At 38.6% G+C, this 27,739-nt stretch overlaps 1 protein-coding gene across 2 annotated transcripts; it reads left to right on the top strand.

Annotated features, from left to right (window-relative positions):
- Positions 1-56: 56 nt before the first annotated feature.
- Positions 57-24,493, top strand: PPIG (peptidylprolyl isomerase G). 2 transcript variants are annotated; one of them, XM_032115135.1, is made up of 13 exons: positions 57-304; positions 7,894-7,973; positions 8,085-8,159; positions 10,302-10,409; positions 10,882-10,926; positions 12,795-12,882; positions 13,968-13,997; positions 14,090-14,229; positions 19,961-20,165; positions 21,180-21,347; positions 21,814-21,898; positions 22,732-22,868; positions 23,208-24,493. In XM_032115135.1, the coding sequence occupies exons 2-13, from the start codon at positions 7,913-7,915 to the stop codon at positions 24,325-24,327; spliced, it is 2,262 nt and encodes a 753-aa protein (XP_031971026.1). In that variant the 5' UTR covers positions 57-304; positions 7,894-7,912; the 3' UTR covers positions 24,328-24,493. The 2 variants fall into 2 exon arrangements, with proteins under 2 accessions (XP_031971026.1, XP_031971027.1); XM_032115136.1 differs by lacking the exon at positions 57-304 and adding an exon at positions 580-600.
- The last annotated feature ends 3,246 nt before the right edge of the window (positions 24,494-27,739 follow it).

Below are 27,739 nucleotides of genomic sequence, written 5' to 3'. Positions count from 1 at the left end.
GCGCGAGGGGCGGAGCGCCGCTGACGAGCTCGAGGAGGCGGACGCCCCTCCCCCAGTCGCTCGGGCTCCTCGCGAGCGGCCCGCGCTGCCGCGCTGGGCTGTGTCGCTGCCCGCGACCCCTCGCACCCTGCCCGGGCTGGGGCGACGCTGCTCCCACCGCCACACTCCCCCGCCTGCCCCCGGCGCGCCGCCCCCGGGTCGCCGCTCCCGCCCTGTCCGCCACTGACGCAGTCCGTGCCGCACCAGCTCCAACATGGCGGCGGCGCGGCGCTGAGCAGCGCGGGGCGACGAGGGCCGCCAGCGGGTGAGTGGCGGCCACGCCGCCGGGCAGCGCCGGGCGCCGGCGTGGCCGAGTGAGGGCCATCGCCCGGGCCGCGCCGGGGGCTGGGCGGACGGTGGAGGAGGAGGTCGCAGCACCGCGGCGCCTGAGCCTCGGTCACGGCGCGGGTAGGAGCTCCGGCCCCTCCCGGCCGGCCCGGCCGCCGCTTCGGAGCGGGCCTGGGGCGGCCGCCCCGCACTGCCCCCGCGCACATGCCCCTCGCAAGGCCCGGTGGCCCGTGTGCGGCGGGCGGGCGGGCTGCGGCTCTCGGCGCATCCCGGGTGAGGGCGGCCCCTGGGAGGGAAGGGGTGTGAGGAGCTGCGAGCGCGGCCCGAGGCAGGCGGGAGCAGCAGGGGTGGGTGAAGCAGCGCAGGGGCCTGGCGCACATCGCGCCGGGGGTCGGGTCTGCCAGGCCGGCTGTATCTCTCCGCAACCTGGCGAGACGCGGGTCTGTGCCCGCAGCGAGCGCTCTGGTCGGGCTTGGGTGCTGCTGGGGAGTTTGAATGAGTCTTCCCTCCTCCCCTAGACGGGGAAGGAACAGGGCTGTCTGCGTGCCACATGTTCTCCCCTTGCAGGCCTCTCCTAGGGAAGTGGAGCCTGCAGGAGCTACCGTGTGTGGTAGGAAACTCCTCTGCCTCTCCCTTTTAGGGGTTTCCTAAGGCGTTCCTACGACTTTTATGAGTATTTGAATTTTGTTTGCAGCCATGATGAAACTATAAGTACTTCGTATATATGGCTGTACTTTGAGGCCCTGAAGAGGCTTTGAAAGAGAGAGACTTAAGAGAAAAAGTAGTTTACTGAAACGGTGGACAGAATATCTGTTGTAGTGCTAAACATTGCCTTTCAGTTCAGTCACAATTAGAAAATTTATCAGTAATTATAAAGTCACTTTCGCCAGTAGTTTCCTAATGTTTGTCTGGTTAAGTTAATTATATTTAGCAATCATCTGAGACCTGTTTTAAGAGAAGCATCAGACCGTTATCTTACATATAGTCTATTTTCTAAGATGCATATTTTTTGAGAGAGTGTTTTGGGGGTTTCATGGTTTTTTTCTATATTGCCTGCAGAAGAGACTGGTTTTTGGGCAAGGATAAATATTCCTAGGTTTTTTTTAGGTTGGTGTGGTTTTATGTTGGTTTTTTTTCTTCTTTTATCTTTTTCCCGCCGTTTGTTTCCCATTGCATTGGGGTCCAGTGTGGCTCAAATTTTTGGGTGCTACCATGATAAAAATATGGTAAGAATTTGGAAGTTAGACATGATTTATGAAGTATTAGTTTGTCTAAACTCACAGAGCTTGCTTTATCAGTTTGTAAAAGTTATTTATAAATATTTCAGAAATAATGTAGTTTTCTGTATGTGAAGTAGATCTGAAAGGGAGTATAAAAAGGATAGCAGCATCAGTACTCTGAGAGCACCCTTTGGGACTGTATTTCTTATTAAGATTTCCCATTCTTTCCATCCTCTTCTGTGAAACAAACGTAATTTTTTTAATTAGCTAGAAGTCATCAAGCTGTTATCAAGAGAAGATTTGGGTTTTTTCCCCTCATAGGATCTCAGAAAATCTGGGGATTATGAGGGAATTTAGAGTGAAGAATATGTAATGGAGTGGACGATTTTCCATGTGATGGTAATTTAGGGGCCATCTTCCATTTGGAAGCAGAGTCAGTGGGTGCCAGGGGAAAAATCTGGCCATCTTCTAATGCAGTGAGGTTTAGGTCAGAGGCTGGGATGAGGCATAGAAAGGATCTAGAGGAGTAGAGAAAGGAGTAGAACATGAGAATAAAAGATGCTACAACAACGTTTTTTTGGTTATGGTTGACAAATACAGGTCAGCATTCAGAGCTGTCTCCTACTGCTGCAAGGTTGTCTTGCATTGCTTACGCTTGTCTCTCATAACAGGTAGGAGAGGATTCCACTACTGAAATTCAGTTTGGGATTTACATGACTTGGAGATTACACCCCATAAAAGGTTTTTTTCCCCTTTCATACAAAGCATAAACTTGTCTTTTCTTAGCACTTTTTAAGCTTTAAAATAAAAGTTCATGGGTTCAGGCCTATGCAAATTCACACCAACAAGTGCACTTATTTGAGCACAGACCTGACAGAAAAAACACCTGTATTTTTTCACAAACTGTAACACAGGAAAAAAAGTACTTTCTGCATAAATCAGATAATGGAAAATCATGACTAAGACTTGACAACAAAGATTTTTACTTGCAAGTGACAAGAATGTGGTTAGATATTTTAACATTTTTCATTGTAAGTATCCCTTTTCTAGAAAAATAATGAGGATGAGCCAGTAGGAACATGTATTTCTGTTTAAACAGTTTCAGAATACTGCTGTCTTCTCAGCTGAATCTTATGCTCTCCCAGCTGAGGGGTTATAAGTGGGTGTGCATTCCTTATACTGTAGTACAAGAAGACTAAATTCATGTTCATAATTTCAAAAAATCGTACTGAAAGTGATGTAAGTGAACTACCGGAGTGGTAGGGTTAGGTGTATGTCCTGCATATTTAGTCAGGACCTATCTAAGGGTGATATTTGTTTAAGTCTCCCTTGCCTCATGTCCATGGAAGACAACAGTTGATATTGCCAGGTGTCTGATTCCCTTTTTTAGATGGAAACAAATCCTATGTCAGTAGTCCAGTAAAGACTTCTGACATTACTGTAGAGGAGGAGGTCTGGTGGAAAGTGGTGTCAATCCCTTTTTGCCTGCAAAAATGTTGAAAGTTTTATTTTATGGTTGGCTTTTTTTTTGGAAAGGGCAGTCAGATTGAAAGCTTTTAATGCGTGATTTTTAATGATGGCTAGAAAGTCTTCCTGCATAAATTTTATAGACCTGTGTAGAAAGCAAACATTTTCTTCTTTTCTTATAGGTGTGTTAAATTCATGTGATTGCAAAGACATCATCCTAAATCTGAAATGTATTCTAGTGTAGTACCTTATTCCTGAATCTGACAACAAAAGTCCTGTGTTGCTGATTAGTGAAATGAAAAAAAATTCATTTCCTTAGATGTCACTGCTGCTAATTCAGAGTTTTCAGATCGTGAAGTACAGAGGAAAAGATGGTGGCGTTTGGGAAAAAATGCTGAGGAAATTATGGGGATTGAGGGTTGGTCTGTTTAGGTTTTTGTTGTTCACATCTTTGGTATCATGCTAACACAGCTGCAAGCTCCGTCACAGGAATGGAAGTATGAACAAATTTCCATGTCTCCTATTTCACAGTCATAAATTCACTTCTAGTTTAATCCATACTGGAATGAACATGTAACATTTTTAGTCTGTGTTTCTGCCTTCACTTTAAGCTGATATATGCTGCTGCTGTATCTTTCCTTGGGGGAAGGAGGAAGGGGTTGCTTTTATGCAGCCAGGTATCCACTTGTATGCGTGCTAAACATGTGGGTGTGGGAACCCTCAGTTGTAGTGTCAGCCCACATTTATATTGTCTTCAAGTGACGGCAGCCACAGCCTTAAAGAATATATGTTCAGTATTCACTTTGTGCATTTGCATTTTCTGAATGCAAAGTTTTGCTTTAAAATGCATTCCTGGAGATTCTAGATGCCTGTCTTTGAAATATGTATCAATGTAGTTTAGTCTTCCTGCATTTGTAGATGGTGTGAAACAAAATGGTAGGAATGTGAATTTATGTACTTTATTGTTCACGTCATTTGGACATTGAATGAAGATCAGTGCAGATAATTGTAAGTTGATGCAAGGAAGCCCATACAAAGGCCAGACAAAGGAGAAATTCAAAATCTGGAAGAATTGGTGATGACAGGGGAAGAAGTGAACGAAACTATATCTTTTTCCTACTAAATATGTCTTTGCATACTATTCTGTCCTGTACTGGGACTGAAACAAATCAGTAGTCCCATGACCTGTTCAGCGCAGTTTTAAATAAAGTTGTTTTTTCCCTCCTATAAAACTAGGAAATACTAGTGGAAATACTACAGCTGCTTGCTGTCAGCTTCTTTGGGATGCATGACACACTGATCCTTCAGTTGATGTGCATCTGTGAGTGCTTTCTAGCCTGTTCAATCAAAAGGTTCTAGTATGTGTTAAAAAGTATTATTACCAGATCCCTGATAGCACAGGTGATTTTGGAAACGAAATTCCCCAATATGTGTTTTTTAAGCATATCAACAAATATCAGTGAATAACCCCTGGCAGAAAGACACTTGTGAACAGTTTGGGATAGTTATCATTTTCCATTGGCACAGATCATTTTGAAGGAGAAGAGCTGCTGGCAGCCTGGCCTTGAGCTGGCCAGCTTTATCCTGCAAATATTTAAACAAAATAATGAGGCTGATGGAGTTGTGAAGTAAGGTGCACCCTGAGGGGCACAGTTGGTGAAATGTTGGTTGTGGATGCAGCTGTTCTGACAAGACTAAGTACTTTCGGTGTATTTGTCAACAAATACCAATATGCTGTAAGCTGAACTGTAATTCTACTTTCAGACATAAAAGAAACAAGCCCCTTTTTTTTTAGATATGGTGAAGTGATGTTCTAGGTGCTTGGTTGGCTTTGGGGTTTTCTTGGTCATAGATTCTACTTAGACTTAGTAAGAGCTTCTTCAAACAGAAGGTGGTTGAGAATGATGAATGGCTTGAAAATGTCAGGATAGTACTTGGGCTGTTATTTTGTCCTTTCTTAGAGTATTGGGAGGAAAAAGTGAGCTGACTTACCGAGATTGTCCTCCTGCATAGCACATTTTTTTAATGTATGTATAGTGAGCATCTTGTGGGTTGACATCAAATTCATATTCCTTTCAATAATGAAATTCGATCAAGGTCACAATTTAAAAATGCAAGGTATTGAGGGTTAAGAATATCCACATTCTTACTGAAAATAAATTTTGAGAGAGAAGTAGCACAAGAGATTTAAGCCCTATTGTTATCAGACATGTAGTGCCTACTGAGCTTTACTTGTAATTTTCTGACTTCATTCTTGGTATTTTCTGACTTTGTTCTTGGCATATTTATGGTGTTTTTCTTTGTTGGTTCTGTATTTAGCATTCAGACCCCTTGTACTTGCTTTTAATACAGACAGGTTTTAAGTGATCAGTATGTAGAAGCTTGTGTTTGGTGTTACATACTACATCAATAGAAATTATTACTTTAAGGCTCAAATATTTGTAACTTTGTAGTTTTCCCTGTAGTGCATCAGGAAAAGGTCTGGCTAAAATAACAGTGCAAAGGATACTTAAGTGTATTGGAGAAGAAACACTCACTTGACTTGTGAGGTAGGTAGGATAAATGTCACTGATATCTTGGCCTGCTTTTCTAGGCACCATGAGCTCGAGAGTGAGATACATTTGCTTGGCTTGGTTTTTGTCTGTTCAGGGGGTTTATACCCACCCATTGCCATACCTGTCATTTAGAATCAAATGCAGCTGGTGTTTAGGGGATATTATTGGAGGATTTAGGGAAAGTGCAAGGTGCGTTGGAGGTAATGGTTAGAATATGGACTAACTTTGTTTGTTCATGAAACAATGTAGAGGTAGAAGAACATCAAATTGAGAAAACTTGGTGGGAATATGGAGTCGGGTTAATTCTTTATTCCCACTTTCTCTTTCCCATCCTCTGCAAAACAGCTAAAAATTGATTGACACAGGTATATTTATGTTTATTTCACAATTCAGTTTTAGTCATCATCAGTGTTTGAAATAAAAATTGTGTCACAAATTTAGATAGTTGTAATTTAATTTGGCAAAAATACTGTATATGAATGTTAAGGCATACCTCTACATCTCAAGCAAATTGCTTGTAAAGCAGGAAATTCCTTCTCACTTAAGCACTAGAATTAAATGCTTAAAGTTTGGGTACAAGCAGTCAATCAGTTGTGGTACTGATGCTCCTTAGAGGTCTCAGTTCAGTTAAAACTGTCAGTTCTAGCACCAAACAATATTTATTATAACATTTATTGTGAAAGGTTTCCTTGAAAAAAGTACCCCCGTGCAGCTGTGTAGTCTGTTCTGCTGCTGACAGTGAGCTGCTGGCTGTCCTTTGCCTGGTCTCAGTTCTGAAAGCAGTCTGTCCACTCCCACCTATCTCATCCCCTCCCTTGGCCACGCCACCGCCTTCCTTGCACTGCTCAAAGTCTGGGCAGCAGTGTGGTGACCTGGGCAGCCTCCTGCTAACCTGATGGCATTGACGTTTTCAGCTATGGACGTTTTCTCTATTTGTTTCTGTGCAAAATTGGTTGTACTAATAGGAGAGAAATGCTAATTCAATTCAAGCAGACTGAGATAAGCCTGCTGCTTTTGACCAGTGTCTGGCTTGTGTGTATGAATATATTTGTTACACACCTGGAGAATATCTGATGAGATTCTGCATTTTTTAAAGTCTTCACATGCTAAAAATTACATGAATAATTAACTACCGGGTGGTGTTTAATTTAAACCAGTCCTGCATTGATCTTGTGATTTTTGCTGTGTAATCTTACCAAGATGTTAGGAGTGACAGCACAAGTAGAGAAGATATAGGCTCACATGATTACACTGCTGTCTTGATTTCTTACTGCCTCTTGTTCATATGCTGAGGGTGACAGATGGTGACAATTGAATTTTTCAAGGATGTTCTGTGGTACAGCTATAAGTGAAGCTTTAGGAGAGATGTGTGCAGTATGTCAGCTACATTTGAGCTATGTTTTCTGGCAATAAATAATTAGGACTGAAAATGTATGGATTATATTCCGAATTCTGGAAAAGGAACTCCTATCTTACAGATCCTTTTTCTGTCACTGTTTGTTTTTTTTATTTCCTCAGTCTGAAGTAACTCCAAGAGGATAGGGATTTAGAAGACAAAAGAATATGGTTGTACATAAAGTTGGAGATGCAAATGGAATTAAGACATAGCTTGTTACACAAAAATAAAAGGATTTGTATAATCTAAGGGAAAATTTGCATTAAAATTCTCTATAAGGAATCACAGAATCATTTAGGTTTGAAAAACCTCTTAAGACCACTGAGTCAAATAGTAAATATAACAGTACCAAGTCCACCACTAAACCATGTCCTTAAGCAGCACTATGCATCTATACATTTTTAAATGTTACCAGTGATGGTGTCTCAAGAGATAGACAATGACATAAAAGGAAAAGAAACAATAAAGAGCCAAAATAATTTAATTTAGCAGAAGAGTTGTGGAACAGCTACACCGTTGTATTTTTTTTGTCCAGAATGGTTTAGATTCTAATTGATGCAATGCGTGGTAACTGCCATGACAGGAATCCAGGAAATACTGAATTTTGAAATTGGAAAATTGGATGCTAAAGTCTTGCCCATACCTTACAGTATCTTTTCCTTTTGTATTTCCCCACCTGAAATATGGCACTCAAGTTTAATGTTATTTCAGCAAACATGAGGAAAATCACTCATTTGGGACTACAATGCATGAAAATTACCTAAAGTACTTCTGAACTTCTAAAGTTGTCTCAACTTCTTTAGCATGCTTACGTTTGCTGTCTGGGGTTTTTTGTTTGCTTTTTTGCAGTTTTTATTGACTTTCGTATTGACTTACACATTATTTCAGTACACAGAAGAAAAATAAATTTTTTTTTTATTACTTACAGTATTTAGACTTCTGAAGCCATGGGAGTAAAGGTCCAGAGACCTCGTTGCTTTTTTGACATAGCCATCAACAATGTACCCGGTAAGAAAATGAAAATATTGATTCAGTAGCATGATACTCATATGAGATATGTATAAGAATAATACAAACGCCGTTTAACTTCACAATAAATATGGTGCTTTTTTCTCCTAGCTGGAAGAGTGGTCTTTGAATTGTTTTCAGATGTGTGTCCAAAGACATGTGAGAATTTTCGCTGCCTTTGCACAGGTTCGTAGATTTTACTGTTTAATCTATAATTTTTATTGTAATACCATGTTAACTAGTTTGATGTCTGTTATTTTTCCTGACATTTTCTTAAATATGAAAATAAGTTCAACATTGGTTCTTGACACCTCCGAAGATTTGGCTGATTTTACATACGATCATACACGTGATGTAGAGTCAAAGCAGTTGTAGTTTTGCCTCAGTATGTTGCTGGGACTATATACTAACCAACTTTAAATACAGGCACAGTAAGCTGATTTTCTGTTACTAGCAGATAGTACTGTTCACATTATATAACTTCATCCAGTCTTGAAAGATAACCAGCAAGAGGTCAACCATGCAGACTTACTTTTCAGTCTTATGATACTTTGAGGAACTTGAAAGGTAGTGCTAGTATTCATCAGTTGTTTTTTCTGTTATTTTAATTTCTTGATGGAGACTGGTGTTTTCTACTCCTACTGAAAGTTTATTTCTTGAGGAAAATACTCAGAAGGTTCTCTCTTGGAAACATTTACAAAACAGAATTATTTTCCTGTGGACTGCAGACTTTTGTTGCACACGCTGACAGCTTAGTAAAACTTGAGTTTATTGTCAGAAGAATAATTTCGTGAATGCATAAATAGTATACATACTTTCTGTCTTCAGCTTTTTCTGTGTCCTTTTCTTCCAGCTTGGTTGTGTTTCAGGTCAAGGGTCTGTGGCTGTTAATAGCGAATCCCTCAGCAGTACTAATACGATCTGATTCAGGTGTGGATACATAATTACATTAATGTTAACTAGAACATGTAGTACACCATTCAGGATGTCTGCAGGAATGTAGATTTTACCTGATCTGACATTAGGTTTACTGGCACAAAATCAGATTATCAAAATTTATTAACAAATTTGAACTTTAATGATTTTTAAAGGCTGTGACTATGTTAATACATGACCATGGCATTCTTGATCTGCTGTCAGCTGCCCAGAAGTCAGATTATTGAATAAAGATGTTACTCCCTGCTACTGCCTTAAATTTGTGAATTGAAGTCTTTGAACAGCATTTCAGGTCAGCAACAAGTATGACTAAGTTCATCCTTTGTTGCTGACATCCATAATCAAATTCAGATCCTGAGCTATTTTGCTGCCTTAACACATATAAGAATAGTGAGAAAAATATGCAGGAAGTTTATGATATTGGTCATCAGCAAACAAATTCAAACTTTTAATTTTTATTTGTTTTCCTTACTCATCTTTTTTTCTGGCAGTTTTGAAAAGTGTGTGCTGTCTCTGTGAAACAGGGATCAGCTGCATGTTTTCCTGGTATACGCCAAGTTAGTGGAACATATGCAGCTTCACATTTATCAGAGTTCCTATCAAAAGTGGGGGTTTTTTCTAGCTATTCAAATCCTTATGGAGACCAGTCTGTTACAGATTAAGTTCACAGGCAACTGCCCTTGACAAAAGATGCCAGTTTAATGGCTCAGGATAAGATTATAGGAAGATACTGGCTAACAGTTTGCCAGCACAGAGAGGAAGTGATCTTCCCTGAGAAGTCCCACTGATTACCTGACTGTTACCTTGAGGCTGTCTCTGCTGTTCACAGGACCCACCATGAGCCATTCATCTTGCTAACTCAGCAGAAAACTTATCTCTTTTGAGGGTAGCAGGGAAAGGCCATTATGTTGTAGCTGAAGCATAATCTCGTGTAAGGGAGAAAGATGGCAGTTGTCATCATGAGCAGGGAACGGAATGAGAGTCCTTCTCCTTCCCCCTGCCTCTTTGGCTTTCTTACAAGCTTTAATGATACCTTAACCTTGCTGTGTTTTAACTACAGATCTGAGTGTTTCTTGCATGTTTCTGAGCAATACCAGTTATAAATGTAAACTGAATGTTTAATTTCAGTCAAACTGCATGGAAGAGACCAGAGTTGTATACTAATGTCAGTAAGGAGTTCTTCTGGTATAACTGTAGAGACAGTGTAGTTTCTGCAGTGCTTTCTTAAATGGCAGTTTCTTACTGGTATTACAGGTAGGTGTCCGCCTCACAAGCCAGTTTTTCAGAGCATAGTAGATGATTTTGGTTAAGTGCTTATATAGCACTTTTTTTGTAATGAGGATTCTACAGATGCAGAGAGTAATTTTTGGTTTTGTTCATTCTTTTCTTTAGGTGAAAAGGGTACAGGAAAGTCCACCCAAAAGCCATTGCATTACAAAAGTTGTCTGTTTCACAGGGTTGTGAAAGATTTTATGATCCAAGGAGGTGACTTCAGTGAAGGTATGATGTGAACCTTTAAAGAAAACTTTAATGCTTATGCAATAAAACATAGCAGAAGTTCTGTATAGAGCCATTTACTTATATTTCTATTGTCTGACAGATATCCCTGTTTTTTCCCTTTCTTCTGAGAACCTTTCCATGAAAACTTGTATCATAAACTTCTATACATGCATGCACACACATGCACTTTTGCTCTGTTATCTCAAGTATTCATAAAACTAAATACCTCCTATTGTACCTGCTGCTGGGAAATAAAGAAACAATGAAGACTGTTGCTGAATACATGGGAGAATACTTTCTTTTTTTCCAAGTGTTTTGCTTTTAGATTACAAAGATGCATCTTGATTGTGTTGCATATCTTGAAGAATAATGTCAGTGACTTGGATGCAGGTATATCAGTATTATGAAGCACCTTTCACGTAATGTGACTCTTTTAATCATTACTTTAAACTGTTACTTTTCTTCTTTTAAGGAAATGGCAGAGGAGGAGAATCCATTTATGGCGGCTTTTTTGAAGGTAAGAGTTTTATCAGTCTGCTCTATTTTGGTGTTAAAATAAATCACCTTTACATTCTGTAGTCTCTGTTCTGTAAACCTGAATGCCATTTTTTTAAAGATTTTGTCTGGTCTTGGAGGCCTTTGTCCTGTTTAAGTTATTTTACTTTTAAGATACAAACCATTTTAATGAATGGAAAACTAAAACTGAACTCCTTTGTATTTGTCCCTTTTACCAGATTGACATTTTTATTGCTGATTTTAGACATTTACTTTTGGCTTGATCAGCTAGCTAAAAGTTGGCCAGTCTTCTCTTTGAGGGAAGAGGAGAAAGGTGTGATGGGGTTGGGTTTCCTTGCAAATTTTTATTTAAAAGAATGCATAAAGCCGTGCTTTCCTGAACCCAAGATGAGTTAATGAGCTTTCAGTTTCCTCGCCGTCGTGGTTCTTTCTCAGCCGGTGTTGCAGAAGAAGTTATAGTTGCTGCATTTCTCAGCCTGTGTTTGTCCAGGATGTAGCGAAGCATCTCTGTTTCTTGGAGTGGTTGTTGTATTACACCCAAGCCCATGTGATGGGTAGCTACCACCAGCAGGCGAGGTCAAGCGCCTTTCCCCTCCCAGACACTTTCTTTACCATTGATCGTTGTCCAAGCTTGCAGCACACAATCAAAAGAATTATTCACTGCTGTAGTAGGGCCAGGCTGCAATTTTATATCAGACCTTGAGCGGAACCAACAGTTTGCAACTGCCAAAAGAAAGAGGAAGCCTTACCTTGCACTGAGTCTCTGATCAAGCTTTAATCTGATCCAGCTTGCTAGAATGCCTAAAGGTTATTGCAGCAAAAAAATTACATACTTCCATTTTAGTGAGTGGATCCAATTAAATAATTTGGCAAGCATCAGAACCAGCACAAATGCGTAGCTAGGTTTGAGGAAATATATGGCTGGGAGAGATGGAAAGATGAGCACAACCTCCACTTATCTTCTGGCAGTTGCAAGCTGGCTGTTCAATTTGGCTGGCCACAGTATGAAACTGAACTTGTGGAAAGTTTTGCTTTTGTGGATCAATTAGCCCACTCACCATAGGATTAGATTGACATTTGATGCTATTGTACAAGTGATTGGAGAGTGACTGGGATCGTCCCTTTCATAGCTAGTGAAAGTAGCATTACAGTTAATTGTACATTTTTCTTTGTTAATGCTTGTTCCTGCCACCTGTATCTGAACAGTATTGAACAAATGTCCTCGTCTGAAGAATTTCCTTCCCCCAAAAGCCTTTTTGCTGCTTTGGAAAAGAAGGGAGAGGATTATCTCTTACAGGTGTCTTAAATGAACAATAGTGATTACATTTTACACTTTTTTCATTTCATAGTTTCATTGGGATTTAGTTTGAACTATTATCAATTATTTCCTCATAAGAAGTAGGATTCATTAAACTAATTTTCTTAATGGGCAACTTGATAAATTCGTTGTTTGGGGTTGCTATCAAACTGGATATCCATGTGTACTAAAAAATAAAAAACAACAAAATGCCTGAAAATTAGAGATTTATTAATAGTTAATACACAGCTTCTGTTCCAAAGAAAAATAGAAAGAGCAACAACTTAAACATCTCTGCTAATGTTGGTAGGAGACAAATCTTTTGTGCAAGAATACTAAATTTTAATTTTTTTCCCCTCAGGCTATAAACCATTGATTCATATTTCTCCTTGTTATATAGAATGAACAGAGTAACATGTTTTTTAAATAGCTGTTATTTTTAGTCTATTTTTAATACAACTTCTCATTCAAGTGCCTAGTACATTTATTTAATTAGGATGAATTTACTTAGACGATAGCATTTACCTAAGCATGTATGGTATGCTTAAAGTAACTGAAAACACTTTCTTTAGATGAAAGTTTTGCTGTAAAGCACAACAAAGAATTTCTTCTTTCAATGGCCAACCGAGGGAAAGATACAAATGGTTCACAGTTCTTTATGTAAGTATTGAAATGTCTTGAAATGTGTATATGGTTTGCTATTTGTAAGCTGTAAAGGGACTCCTTTTAAATATTGAAGACTAGCTCCTGTGCAAAGCCAAAATTGGTGGTTTTTTACAAAGTTGCCTGGAAGTCGCCGTTTTCCTAATGTGCTTATTTTTACCCTGTCTGTGTTTAGTGTTAATTTTCTGTGCAAAAGGGCTTTTGGTAGTTTTCAGTAGCTGTGTTCTAACTTGGGCAATAAAGCAAAACTGTTAGTTCCTTGTAGAATTCTTAGTACTCTAATGAAGTGTTTTCTGGAAGGAAGCAAAACAGCTCTGTGGGCTCTAAAAAGTAGTAGAGAGCTTTTTTTAATCACAAAATAGCTTTCCAATACAGTCTTATTTATAGCTAAAACTTAAAACACATTGCAGTAGACTCTTTTAAAATCTAAATTATCTACAGAAAACATTCTCAAAATACTTCACTCTTAGCCATGTTTCATGGCCTTAGTTAACAAGTTGTGGATGTCAGCACTAAAACCTTATTTTGGGGTTTCTAAATGATCATTGCTCCAATCATCCTAGTTTTCTACTCTGCCATAACTGACGTGTATGCCTTAGTAATGCTAGTACAGGGGAAAGCTGAGAGAGAGTCAGTTCTCTTCTGTGTCAAATAATCTGTACATGCAGATACTTTTTCTTCCAGTGTTTTCTGGTTATTTTCTAATGTACAGAAGATTATTTGCATTTTTCCTGCAGATTTTTGTATCTGTTCGTGGTAGTATTTGTATAATTTAACAAGTAGAAACTGATGATTATATTTTACTGAAAAAACCCCGAAATAGCACATAAATTTTTAGCCAGAATCCTCATATAGGATATAATGAAAGTGTTTCATTGAATAGGTAGTTTAACATGTAAAACATTAAATATTTTTAACTGCACACAAACTTAGAATGATACATACTGGTTTTGTTCAGTTTTTTTAGTGCACTCAAAATAATGTTCACCTTCCTATGTGTAGATGACATGCTTCAAATGCTGGCTGCTTTTCACTAATACTGATTCTGTTTTTCTCTTTAAATTAAAATCTGGAAACAACAGAACAACTAAACCTACACCTCATTTAGATGGGTAAGTATCTCTTTCTTTTCCTTACATTTGTTTGGGGACCGCCTCGAGAAGATGAAGTGCCAAGAATACTTACTTTTATTTGCATTCTTCAGGCATCATGTTGTTTTTGGACAAGTCATCTCAGGTCAGGAAGTTGTGAGAGAAATAGAAAACCAGAAAACAGATGCATCTAGTAAACCGTATGCTGAAGTACGCATACTGAGTTGTGGAGAGTTAATTCCAAAATCCAAAGGTAAAGTTGAACTGTACATGAGGTAATTTTGCTTGTTTTCTTCCATGTTGGTTGCTTATAAAAATATTTAGGAACTTACTTGTGATAGATGATGGCACAATTGGTGAAAAGGTGAATAACGTTGCAGAGCAATTTGTCTTCTAAAGAACTTAAGAGTTGTTGATGCAAAAGACATTAAATAACAGTCATACATGCTTTTTTTCAAAGCTCGTCCTGTCTTGAATTTTCTTATACTAGCTAAGTTTTAGTACAAAGCTGGCAAGCACTTGACACATCAAGTAGAGTGCTATGTTAAGAAGATTGGTGGCAGTATGACTTCATTTACTAACTTCTACTTCTTGGAAGGTATTGAACTTGTTTCAAGTTGCTTTAAGGCAATGCTTCAAAAGAGGCACTTAGATTAGAAAAGCCTGGAATTGGCCCTTTAGCTCATACACTTTATAAGTTACTGTGAGCTATTCTTAAAGAGGAATATGACAGAACCTGTCTCCCTTTCTGGAAGGGATGTCCTGCTCTGCCATTTCAGAACTGAACATAGTATGAGAGCTTGGATGAAGCCTTATTTTCTAAGAGAAGCAGAATCTAAGATCTTCCTGTCACCATGGAGAATCTCGCTGGTGGAAGCATCATTCAGGATGCTTGTTTTGTAGTAACTATGATAGAGGATCATCCTGCTATTTCATTTGTAGCATGTTCTGTTGATATGTACTGTGAAGGATTGCACCAAGGATATTGAAGCACAACACAAGAATAATGGTTTGTTTGGACAAAGGAAAATACAGGCATTTGAACTTCAGCTTCTTGGTTTTTCACCTCCTTTTTGTTCACATGTTGGGATATTTGGCAGAATGACTTTGGCATCTGAAGTGATCTTTCCAGTATCACAGAATTCCAACCAAAGTTGTCTTTTGGCTTCTGACTTCTGAAAGGTTCTAAGTTGTGCTGTTTGTTAAGATACAATTACGTTTTTTTTCAACAGTACTTAGGAGCATGGCATCTCTTAGGAAAGGCACAGGTGGTGTAACTAGAAAGTAAAACAGTACAGATGCAGGATGGGTGAAGCTAGGGGATGAGATACCCACTTCCATAGATGTCTTCATCAGATTGCCACATTCCCTTTGAAGTCCACTCTAGAACACTTGAATGACTAAATGAAATTTTTGGCACTGAGCAGTCTGATGAGTTACAGCCTCTAGGTGGGGCTTTAAAGTGTTTGTCATCCAAAGAGTGAAAGAAATAAATACAAAATAATTGGTTTTCTCTCTAACTTCTCTTGAAAGAGAACAGGCTTCTGGAAGGATTTGACTTGCCTTGCCTTGCCTTACGCATTTGTCTGTGTCCTTGTACCTCTGACTCAGTACTACTGTATTCCTGGCAGCTCTGATTCCTGTAGCTGGCCTGGTGTGCCATGGAGGGAAATTGATGCCAGGGTGATGGGATAGCCCACTCTATAAAGGTATAAAGCTCAGTTCTAGATAGCAATGGGCAGTAGGAATGTTTGGAGAACAAGAAGCCTTATGCACCAGGATCAAGCACGTGAAGGGCAGAGCTGAGTGTGGGTGAAGACGATGGCTCTGATGGTTACTAATGCACAGCCAGCCTGATAAAGATGCTGCATGACAGACCACGGTGGAAGTTCTCATGTGTGGAGAATCCTGCTTTGGAAAGGGGAAGGCTCTGTGTGGGACCTCCAGTGGGAAATGGGCCGCTACTGTGAGATGGCAGCATGGCTGGAACTGTTTGCTAAATGCCCAGCATGGAACCACTGATGAGCTGTGCCGGCCTGAAGCAGTGGAAATAGGAGGAACAGTGTGACAACACATCAGCTGAAGTAAATTTGCCAAGCTGCTGTCCAAAGGTCACAACTGGAGCAGGAGAGGCCCTTGGACTTGTCAGTTAATGGAAGGGGAATCCAGATAGAAGGAGCAGTTTTTGGGACACAAGATCATCAACAGAGAGTCATCTAACAGGAGAACTATTTGTAGTACAGTACTATGAAAGGCAAAATGGAACTGGTTTTGTGAATTATGAGGCAATTACCAGAAGATTGCTTCTAAGAACTTGATTTTAAGACAAAGGAATAAGGATATTGCCTGTGAGGGAACTACAGTGATGAATTTCTGTGGGAGGGTACATTAGGATAGCAAGGGAGTCTTAAATATTTATTGTATGCGTTTGTCTGGTAGGCAACACAAAGAAAGGGATTAGGTCTTTATGGGATGAAAATAGAACTCATACTTGGGTTTAACAGGGAAGCTAAGATGGCACTAGCAGAAGGACTCACAGTAAAAGCAAGGTGCTTGGTGTGAATACTTTTATCGTAGGTTAAAGTTGAGGAAAGATGATCTGATTTTTGGGTATCACGATGAATAGCCAGATGAAGTGCTTTATGAACTATGTAAATTATCTCCTTATGTAGAAGAATTGGATTTATTTAGGGATGAGTGGATGATGACTGGGCTATGTTGCTGGATGCTATAAATTGAATGATAAAATGATCACAATCACAGTATTGCAGAGGCCTAGATAAGAAGCTTTTAATGTGGGATCTGGGAGGATGATCACCTAGGAAAGTGGAGTGTTTGTCACATTTTCCTTTGTTTTTCTTTTTTTTTAGCTCCTTAAAGTTGGAGGAATAAGTGAAAATGGGAAGATTAAAAAAATTATAAAAAATAATTTCTCTGGCCAAGTGGTATAATTTTTAGAAGATCTTAAAGTTCTAGGGAAAATCTTAAGATCTGGGGAAGGAAAAAAAAAGGAAAAAAGCAAAGTATTAACCGAGTATTTAGAAAGGTTATTACTGACTAGCTAAGCTAATATAGTTCACAAGAAAAACTGTGGAACAAAAACTGTAATGTTAATTTTCTTAAGGACAGGTGGAAGTTTGGTACCAGTTTTGTAGAAGAGGTCCTAATCAACAAGCCTGGCTGCACTGTGTGTGGTCATACACCTTTGCTGAAACAAAGTCATCTGGGTCACATATCAAGACTGTAAAACACTGACATTCTAATTCAAAACCAAAAAAAATTAAATGGCTTTGGGCAGTGGGCAGTTTTTAATGAGAACCTCTAGTGAAGATTCCTCATGAAAAGTGAGATTCTAGGGAATTCTGCACAGAGCAGTGCTAGGCTTGATTCATGACCTTCATTGATGTTACAGATGTCCCTGTGGAATCACTGCTTGTATAAGTGTGCTTTCTGCAATTAATGTAGATTATGGCTGCATTCATAATTTATCAGGTTATTTGATTTGCTGTAAAGTAACTATTTGCTTGTCACTGCTGTGAATTAAAAGATGATACAATTTGTTCTAAATTTTATGCCTAATCCCAAATGTTTTCTGGCCAGGTCGTTTCTTAATTTTGCACTATGGGGCTAATGTAAGACTTGCTACAGTCCCTAACCTGCTGAGACACAAAGAGTACTTGTCTGTGTCATGCAGCATGGTCAGGTAGTTCACAAAGTCTGGCAAATACTGTAGGTCACCGTGAATGGAGTAGGAAGTGATGTATCTATTTCAGATGTGTCATAAGTTGAAAGCTGATCCTGAAGGTAATGAGCTGGAACATTTGGACTGTACATGTCTGTTTCTTGATGACCTTCATGTCCCAGGATTGGTCTCATTTGTTGTAATCTGTAGTTGGACGGTACCAGGTTGGTTCAGTATTCAAAATAACATTTGCTGCTGGATAAGAGATAGTTAGATGTCACCAGAAAGTATATCCAAACCCTCTTGTCAGATACTCTGTCTTTGTTGTGTAACTAGTTCTGGCCTTTTTCGTTTTGTTTGTTGTTTGGGGTTTTTTTTCCCCATGTCATTTCACTCCCTACCTGCTGTGTGATTTCCCAAATACATCTGCCCTTGCCTGCTTGCTGCGTGGTAAGAGTCACATCATATTTGTTGAGGTAGTTGCTCACTAACTTGCCTCCAGTTCTATCTATTACTTACTCACTTTAAAGTAATAACTTTAACATACCTGAACTAGTTACAAGAATGCAGATAAAACTGTCGCACATATTGGCACACTTAAAACATATGCAGGAGGAAGAAAATACAGGAAATCACTGCATTTATTAATGCCTTGTTCAGGCATTTCTGAAATTGAGCTTGGAGATACCTTGTTTTGCCTGAAGGCATGTAGGAAACACTGTAGTGCAATGTAAGGATTTTTTTCCTTTGAATGGACCAAAACTGAGGGTGTAATAGATCAGAAACATTTATCTTTTTGTATTCTTAGTATTTAGCGGTGAGGTGAGATTCTTCTTTTTGTTTCATTGTCACTTGGCCTACACCAGGCTACTTCAATTAAAACTATAGAAAAATGTTCCGTTTCCTTTTATAAATATGTACTTGTTATGTTCTGTAAATATATATGTATTTAGACTATCTAAAACTGATACAAAATATTACAGAGACATTTTTTAAATATAGTGCTAAAAGAAGGATGTTGAGCAAAAGCTGGAGAGAACAGAGAGCAGGTCTCTTGGTCTGGACCTACAAGAAAAGTCAGAAATATAGTGAGATGCATCTTTTGGAAGCATTTTGCAAGAAGTCCTTAAAACATCTGATGAGAACAAGCTGATTTCAATCAGCAGGCTGCCCTAAGCTGGTAAGACTACTTGCTAGTTTATACTGCACCTGGAAATGACTGGAAGACCAATATGCTCTGTGAAGGATGGAAGTTTTTTAGTTGGTTGTCAGTCTTTTGTTAGTCTGTATCAAGTGAGGCTTGTGAATAAACACATCGAAAGCACCATGTATAAGTTGCAGAACTACAGAATATTTTGAGTTGGAAGGGGCCCACAAGGATCAAGTCCAGCTCTTAAGTGAATGGCCCATTTGGGGGTCAAACCCATGACCTTGGTGTTAACACTGCGCTCTGACCAACTGAGCTCATCTCAGTTGTCACGCAGCTGTGACTTGTGACGGTGGTGCTAAGCTGAAAAATGAATGAGATTTACTGCAATGAGATTGAATTTCATCCACTGTAACAGTGTGGGGATTTGGTAACGATGTAAGGTGGAAGAAAGTATCCATAAAGAGTATAACCATAAAGACAGAGGCAAAGATTGTTTCTGTTGGGATGTGCACCATGTATCTGATACAGTTCCGTGAATTAAGCTCCACCTAGCTTGTTGTCACCCAGAAGTGCTATCTCAGCCTGTTTGATTGGAAGCGAGTGTGCTGCATCACTGTGAAGAGGAAATCTTTCACCACTCTGTATCACTGCTTTCTGAATGTAAGACCTGACAGAATAGGATAGTGAACTAAGTTCAGTGAGTACTTGGTTTAGTCTGTGCCTCTTATTTTCTGTTTCAAAATTTCTCTTGTTAGTGATTTGATGAAGTCAGGTGAAACCTGAAGCTAAAGAAATTTTTTTATAAACACTCTGTAAATAAATTTTAAATAGTTCTTTGTATGTAGCTTATGTTGTATAAAACATCATCTGAAAACTTATATGGTTCTACAAGTTCTTATCAGTATAAATTTTAGACTTAAAGTTTCATCAATCCAAATTCTGAAAATGTCTTCTTTTTCCAGACGTATCCTTTATTGCGCTGTGGAGAAGCAGTGTTTTCGCCAAAATTTCAGTTTGTTCTTGAGGATTTTGATGAGTAATCTCATGAGTCAATTTTAAGAATCTGAGGCAGATACTGCATGAGATGATTTTTCTGAGATTGGTTTAAAAGTGTTTGATATTAAAATGTGTCTTTGCTATTCTGATTTAAAGCCAAGAAAGAAGAAAAGAAGAGACACAAGTCATCTTCCTCATCCAGTGACTCGGAAAGTTCAAGCGATTCAGAATCATCTTCTGATTCATCATCGGATTCTGAGAGTGCTTCAGAAGAGAAATCTAAAAAACGAAAAAAGAAACACAAAAAAAATTCCAAGAAACATAAGAAAGAAAAGAAAAAGAGAAAGAAAAGCAAGAAAAGGTCAGTTTTGTGATTTGTTTTCTGTTACATGTACACCATACCATTCTCTTGTCTTTCAACTACAGACTGCATTTCTGTAAATTAGCAAAGCAGGTTTCACAGTCTGGGAGATAGTTGGTTTCCATACACAAGAATGAATTTTCTGATATGAAAGGGTAGTGTTTGTGTGCATATGTAGTGCATCTTGTAAGGGAGTAAAGGAATGGACTAAGACTTCAGTTGGCTTGGGAAGTTGAAGCAGTGGTAGGTTTGAAATGGGTAGGGATGACTTGTCACTGTAACTTCTGTACAATTCAGTTTGAATCATATGCAGTGGAACTTACAAAAATGTAGTATGCAGGGATACAGCAAAATTAAACATAAAATTAATAAATTAACATACTTAACAATTTTTTTGTCTGATATGCCAAAACTCTTGCCGTTTCACTGGGAGATAATAAAATTTAGAAAGCACTCTTGCTCTTGTGAATGTTATTTTGGCTCTAATAGTTTTGTTACAGTTCAATGTGAATAGAAGTTGTCAGTGCAAGTCACATTTTTCTAAGCTAGCAGTGAAATTTAAGAAACGTTCACTTAGGGCAGTGCTGCCTAAACACTGTTTCTGTGCACCTAAGCCCATTTCACAGAAGTTTGTAAATTGCTTGGAATTATTGTAGTCTGTGGACAGTTATATATGCTAGTGTAAAATCTGAATTTTAGTCTCCTCATAGTGTTTTGAAAAGAAAATAAATGAACAAAAAGTTGTATCTAAATGGAGAGCATGTGTGTGTTCAGTGTTGCACCATTGGAATTAGTAGATTAAAAATGTTGGTCAGAAATCTACTGCAGTTGTATATTTTGGATCAAAGATATCATGAGGGGAAAAAAATTGCATCTGAAATAGCTCTGTTTTCTGAGATTCTTGCAGTATCATGGTATATTGAATTAAAAGAATTTCTGAATTATTTAAATAGAACGAAAGGTCTTCCCTCATCCAAATAACTCATTATGCATGTTTTCTACACAAAAATAAAGCTCATCCAGTGAAAGTGAAGATGAAAACACTGAAGCACAGCCATTATCTACTGTCCGTCCTGAAGAAATTCCTCCTGTACCTGAAAACCGGTTCCTGATGAGGAAAAGTCCTCCTAAAGTAGATGAGAAAGAAAAAGAGAGAAAAAGCAGAGAGAAGGAAAGAGAAAGGTAGTATATCTGGTTTAAGTCTGGCTATGTGCTGGCAATGGTATGGTCACATTACTGTTTTAGAACTCTAATATTGAATCTTTTTTCATATTAAACAGTTCCATGTTGTAAGCACTGCTGGATGAAAAATAGATTTCTCCCTTTATTGGAAACTATTGTCTTGGTCCTAGAACAAAGGCTTAGTCTTTGAAAATGGTTTTAGTGAATAAAAAATGTGTAATGACTGGCTCAGTTTCATTTAGAGTGCATTGAAACTGTCCAAGCTGAATCTATAATTTATTCTGTTTTCATGGAAAAGCCTGGGAATCTTGTAAATTATTGCAGTCATAGATCTGAAGTGTAGATGTTACTATCTGCAGTAAAATAAAATTGTGTGTTTTCATTTACTTTCTGAAAAGGTTTTAATATTGATTTTCCTTCTTTTTTAATTGTACAAACAATATCACTCTTCTAAAATTATTTTTAGTAATCTATCGAATTCACAGTCAACGTACCAGAGGAGGCTGTTGGTCACCAGATCTGGAAGGAAAATAAAAGGAAGAGGACCAAGGGTAAATGTTTATAATCTGTTCTTCAAAATAAACAAGGTGGTAGCACAGTCTCACTGCTGGTGTTACTAACTGTATTCATTGGGACAGTTGATTTTAAAAAGAAAAGTGCATCATAATTGATTTGGATACTGAGGCTTGAAGGAGGACAGAAAAGAAAATTAAATTATCTGTTTGAATTCTGGGTCTGTTTGAAGAAGGGGGTGAGAAAAAAACATAAAAATGCTTTATTTAAGTTAATGTGGTAATATTTAAATTAGTGAATGAAATTAGCTCTAAAAGGGTTCTAGTGAACACAGAATCAGTAAGAAATCAGTTCCAGGAATGTGGGGAAGACTTCTCCCCTTTTTTGCCGGGGGAGCTGTCAAATTGACACTTTTAATACTGTGAAGCCGTAAGCTATGTGCTGCATGTAGCAAATATTTTTAATAACTGAACTGTCTATCCCTCAAATTTTCAGTAAAATCCTTAACAAGTGTGAAGTATTGTTTTTGCATTGCCTGTCAAAGATAAGAATTTTCATTGTTAGTAAACAGCATTAGCATTTGTTCTAATTAAAAGTGGCAGAAAACTTCTCATCAGACAACAAAAATCCTGAAGTAGAAGTTACCTTAAAATCAGTTATTTGATCAAACACTTTGTATTCCTATTTTAGTTGAGTGTGTCTGATACATTTTTCAGTAAGTTATTAACTTGTCACTGGAAACTTGGTATATACATGTGAAATGTCATGTTAGGTGCTGTGTAGAACTGACTGCCAGGGGTGAAAATCTTTCTTAAGTATCACAACACATCAAATTCAAGCTTAGGCACAATTTTCTCTTTTTGCCTCCTAGCGTTACCGGACGCCTTCCAGATCCAGGTCAAGAGATCGATTCCGGCGCAGTGAAACTCCTCCACATTGGAGGCAAGAAATGCAAAGAGCTCAAAGAATGAGAGTGTCTAGTGGAGAAAGATGGATAAAAGGAGACAAGTAAGATTATTTCTTTCTGGAACATCTGCATATGTATTGATTTGTTTTGTTTTGCTTTCTGTTGTTTTTTAATTTCTTTTTGTTTGGTTGTTTATTTAGAAGTAATACCTGTCAACTGGGATTTTCAATTACAATTTGCTTTCAAAAAAACAGGGGGCTGACTTGGTTATTCCGTTATTAAATTGTGTCTGACTTTACCCATACTACTGTAAATAGATAATTATTAATATAAATTACCTGATGTGAAGTTTTAGTTGTGAAGCTGTCTTACTTCTGGCTTAATTTTCAGCATAGAGGCAATTGAAAACATTTAAAAGATTGTATCTTTTTCTCTCCAAGGAGTGAAATAAATGAAACCAAGAAAGATAATCAAAAGAGCCCAGGAAGAGGAAGAGAGAGAAAAATATCAGACCACAGGCAAGTTTCTGAAAGTCCAAGCCGAAGAGGGGAAAAAGAGAAGAAAAAAGATCACAAATCCAGCAGTAAAGACAGGGAGACAAGAAGAAATTCAGAAAAAGATGACAAGCATAACAAAAGCAAGGCCAAGAAGAGAGCTAAATCTAGAAGCCATAGTAAAAGCAGAGAGAAATCAAAAAGTAAAGAAAGAGACTCCAGGCACAGCAGACATGATGAAAAGAGACTAAGATCAAGAAGCAAAGAGAGAGACCATGAGAAAGGTAGAGAAAAAGAAAAGCGCTATGATTCTAGGGGGAGAGAGAAAGAAAGAAGCAGGAGCAAGGAGAGAACTAAAAGAGCAGGCTCAAGAAGTAATGAACAAGAGCATAGGAAGAGCAAAGACAGGGAGAAACGCAAGTCAAGAAGCAAAGAGCGTGAGCATGCTAGAGGAAAACACAGTTCCAGCAGCAGAACACGGGATCGAAGCAAAAGCAGAGATAGGGGTAGGAGAGGAAGATCAAGAAGCAGGGACAGGGATCGCAGTAGAAGTAAAGACTATTCAAGGAATAGAGATAGAGAAACAAGAAGAAGGGGAAGATCAAGAAGCAGAGAAAGGAGAGGTACACCAGATAAATACAGAGGAAGAGAAAATAGGAGGAGGAGAGAATCGAGGAGTTCAGAGAGGGATGAAAGTCAAAGCAGAAACAGAGAGAGATATTCAAATAGGGAAAGTAGAAGCTCATATAAGAGGAATGATAGTGAAAGCCAAAGGAAGAGGCGTTCAAAAAGCCATGAAAGTAGTAGTCCTGAATCTAGCAGAGATAAGAAGTCTAGCAGAGATCAGGATAGAAGTCCAGACTCAAAAAAGAGACCAAGTAGCAAAGAGAGAGAATCAAAAAAATCATATTCACGCAGCAGTAAAGAAAAGGAAAAGACCAGATCCTCAGCAGAAAAAGAAATAAACCAAAAATCAAAGAGTCAGGAAAGAGATCATGCCCCCAGTAAGGATAAAAAGTCTGATCGTGAAACAAGTCCTGGAACAGATGATGACAGGCATGGATGAGTTTGTGGACTTAATGTTTCCATTGTCTCAAAGTTTTAGAGACATTTTGGGGAACGCCTTTTTTAAAGATGCGGACTTCAGTTTGGTCTTTTGATAATCTAAAACCTGGATCATTTGTACTGCTAAAGTTTTAATAAACTTGAAATGAAAAACAAATTGTGTGTAATACAGTGTGCTGTGTTTTAAATATTTCATTGGATTATGTATCCTTCTTGTGTGTTGTCAGCTAGAAAGGGAACTTCCATGCCACTTTTATTTTTTACCTGATGAACATAGTTCAGTGCAAGCAATGGCTGCCTGCGAAGAGGCTTGTTCCATATATGAAGAAGAAAGCTGCAGATATACTACATGTCATCTTAAAGCTAGGAGAATATTGCGAGGTGTCCATTACTCCAGTCTTGCTACATCTGTATTTCAGTAGGTATAAATCCTAAGGAAATTTATTTATAGAGGTAAATTATGTTAGTTTTTATTGTAATCACAAAGTGAATTAATTTAAGTAAGTCTTTATTGTTTGTGCTTCTGTCTCTGCCAGCAGTAGAATTCTTTCATGTTGTAAGGCAGTCATCTGTGTCTGGGAGTTACTCCTTGTCCTAAAAAAAATTTTTAAGTGCTCATCAGTGTAACATTTTTCCCCTGTAACCTTTTTCCATTCCATGCTTTCATGTTTGTCTGCTGCAGAAATGGACGCTTCAGACTACCCTGCCTCAGTCGCTTAATTAGTGGATGCACAGAGATGAAACAGATTACCAGAATTTACAGTGGGGTCGGAATAAGGAACCAGGAAATCCTTTCGACTCTTGGTTTTTAACAAGTCCGTGAGAAAACTCTTGCGGTGCTCCAGTACTGGTTTTTGGAATAGTTGAAACAATTTCAAGTCATGCTTTAAGACATGCTCTTAAATATTTTTTTTTAACTTAAATTTGCTTTCTTCCCTGTTTCCCCTCATTCTGAAGACCGTACTGTGAATTCCTTCTCATTCTCTACTATGCGTGTCCCTCAAACCAATTCCCTCCCTTTTCTGCTTTCCTCTCCTGCCTCTAGGTCCCATCCCAGTTTGTATTTCACCACCACGCCCTCATGTGAAAGAGGAGGAGGTTGGCTTGTGTTGCTGCAGCAGTGCCCCCGTATGTGCAATCCCCAAAGAGCAGCCGGTTCGTGGTAACTCAGTGCAGTGATCCGATAGAGGATAGATTTGGTACAAACCCCAACACTCCTTCCAGTCCTTGAGAAACTATTCACACCTAAGACTGGCAAATCTTGAAGGTCCTGAGGGGAAGTGACAAGCATTAATCTTACGCTGTGTCAAAGCAAAACAATATTGTAATAGTTGAATTTTTTTGCCAAATCTTTCACTGGATGACACAACTTGCTTTGACTGTCTTTGTAATGAGCTTGTCAACGTCTTCACTTTATAATCCACTTTGTGATCAGTGTGTGTTTACAGCAGATTAGGAGAAATGCTGAAACTTGCTTGACATTGTAATCCAGACAGTTGTTATTCTAAAGAAAAATAGCTGTGTCTTGAAAGCAAAACAAAACCAAGGATTGTGAACAACATAAGCAATGTTTTTAAAGGAAGAAAACTAGAACTTTGTAGAGTTACTTTTTAGCAGAATAATAAGTGGAGCTGCTTTGGCTGTCAAGTGCTTTTTTACTTGTGTTTTAGAAACTTCTGTGGATTTTGCATTTCAGTGGTCATTTTATGCAGAATGTTTAAAAATGTTCCCAGGTCCACATGTGGGTGGATGACACAGTTGTTATTTAAGAGAACTTAGAGGAGTGAACCAAAGACCTGTATAGTGGATCTCTTCTGTCTGAACTCTGTAGGACTTTGGAGAAGTTGTAGTCCTATTTTGGGGGACTGTAGTAAGATAAAGGTAGGAAGTTAGGCTTCAGAAAATTGTGTTGCAGCTTAACCGTGCATTTATGCTATGCATGCCATGTGCTTCGGAGTCTCATTTAAAAACTGTTTGCAATGTTGTTTCATTATTTTTAATGGGGCTGACACACGAGCAAGCTATTGCTGAAGAAGTTTATTTGCACTACTGGGAATATTCTTGCCAGTATCACTGAAGCTTGTATAAGCATGCAAACAAAACAATCCACAACTATAGTGACTCTGCTGTAGAAGAAGGGGAGAAAATGCAGGCAGTCCAGCAATACAGCAATCCATAGAATTTTTTTTTAATTGTCTTTATTTAAAATCTCAAGATGGAGATTATATCCACTTGTAATTTGCAGTTGCAACTACTTATTTCAAAAGATGCACTTGCATACCCTTTTGTATGGACTTTGTTACAGTTCAGAAAATCATTTGTACAAGTTAAATGAACTTTAATTCTTTCATAGCACATTAAAAATTCATCTGAGTTGGTGGCACAAAGCCCATTTTCTTGGTTTTAATGTACTTTGGTTTTGTTTAAAAGCTGGTTACACTAAATTGCAGGTGGTGGGATACAGTTGCCTGTATTTATATTTGGTGGTAAATTGGTTTAGTGCAGAGCACTTTGTTTAGACAGAAACACAATTGCAGTCTTGTACAAGGGAGGGTTTACCAGATTTGTGCTTTTCTTTATCAAACTGGAAATTGAGAATGTTGATTAAGACCTTGGTTGGACTAAAGCACAATCCCAGGGACAGCAAGATGTCGCCAAGCACTACTCAGTTCTTGCTGCCTTTGTGAGGAGGCACTGACTACTGCTCTTGCAGTCCTGGAACTGTTTCTTCGCTCAATAACAGAGCTTTCCTGTTTCCAGCCTCACCAGCCACCTTGTGCTATAGTCACAGTATAGCTCAGTGTCACAGGTCGTTCATTGGCTTTTGCTCAGAGGACTGATCTGGAAGAATTTAAGTATGCCAGCGGTAGTAAAAACAATGCTCATGGTCTTTCCTTGTGAATGCGAAAAAAAGTAGTAGAGTACAGCTTTTTCTGCTGCTACCCCAGAACTGATCTTACTCCAGGGAATTAATGAACCCCAAGACACAATGTAAAATGAGGGCAGGGATTACTGGACTAGCTTTGTCAGCGTATGTTTAAGTGTCCATACAGGCTTGAAATAACTTCCAAAGGTTAGACATGCATTCTCTGTTGTATTGACAATAGATGCTGACATTTTACTAGTACTGTGCAGCATATAAATACCTGGAATGCTGAATTTATAACTGGCAGTGGCTTTCCAAACTTTATTAGAGACTATTACTTTATGCTGGATTTTCTGGGTACTGCCATCAACTCAGAAGCAGAAATTCTTGCTGAGTATGGGTAGATAGAATGTAAAGTTATGTAGACACTATGACCTGTAAAAAATGTGTTGCTGTCTGCTAGTTCTTTAACACAGCCATAGTGTTTCAGTTGTTGTTCTGTTTGTTTCAGTTGGTTGTTTTTAAGAAAGAAAAAAGCAATCGTTAC

Source organism: Corvus moneduloides, chromosome 7, assembly GCF_009650955.1.
Source record: "Corvus moneduloides isolate bCorMon1 chromosome 7, bCorMon1.pri, whole genome shotgun sequence".
Taxonomy (NCBI): Eukaryota; Metazoa; Chordata; class Aves; order Passeriformes; family Corvidae; genus Corvus; species Corvus moneduloides.
This window is presented reverse-complemented; position numbering and strand designations above follow the sequence as displayed.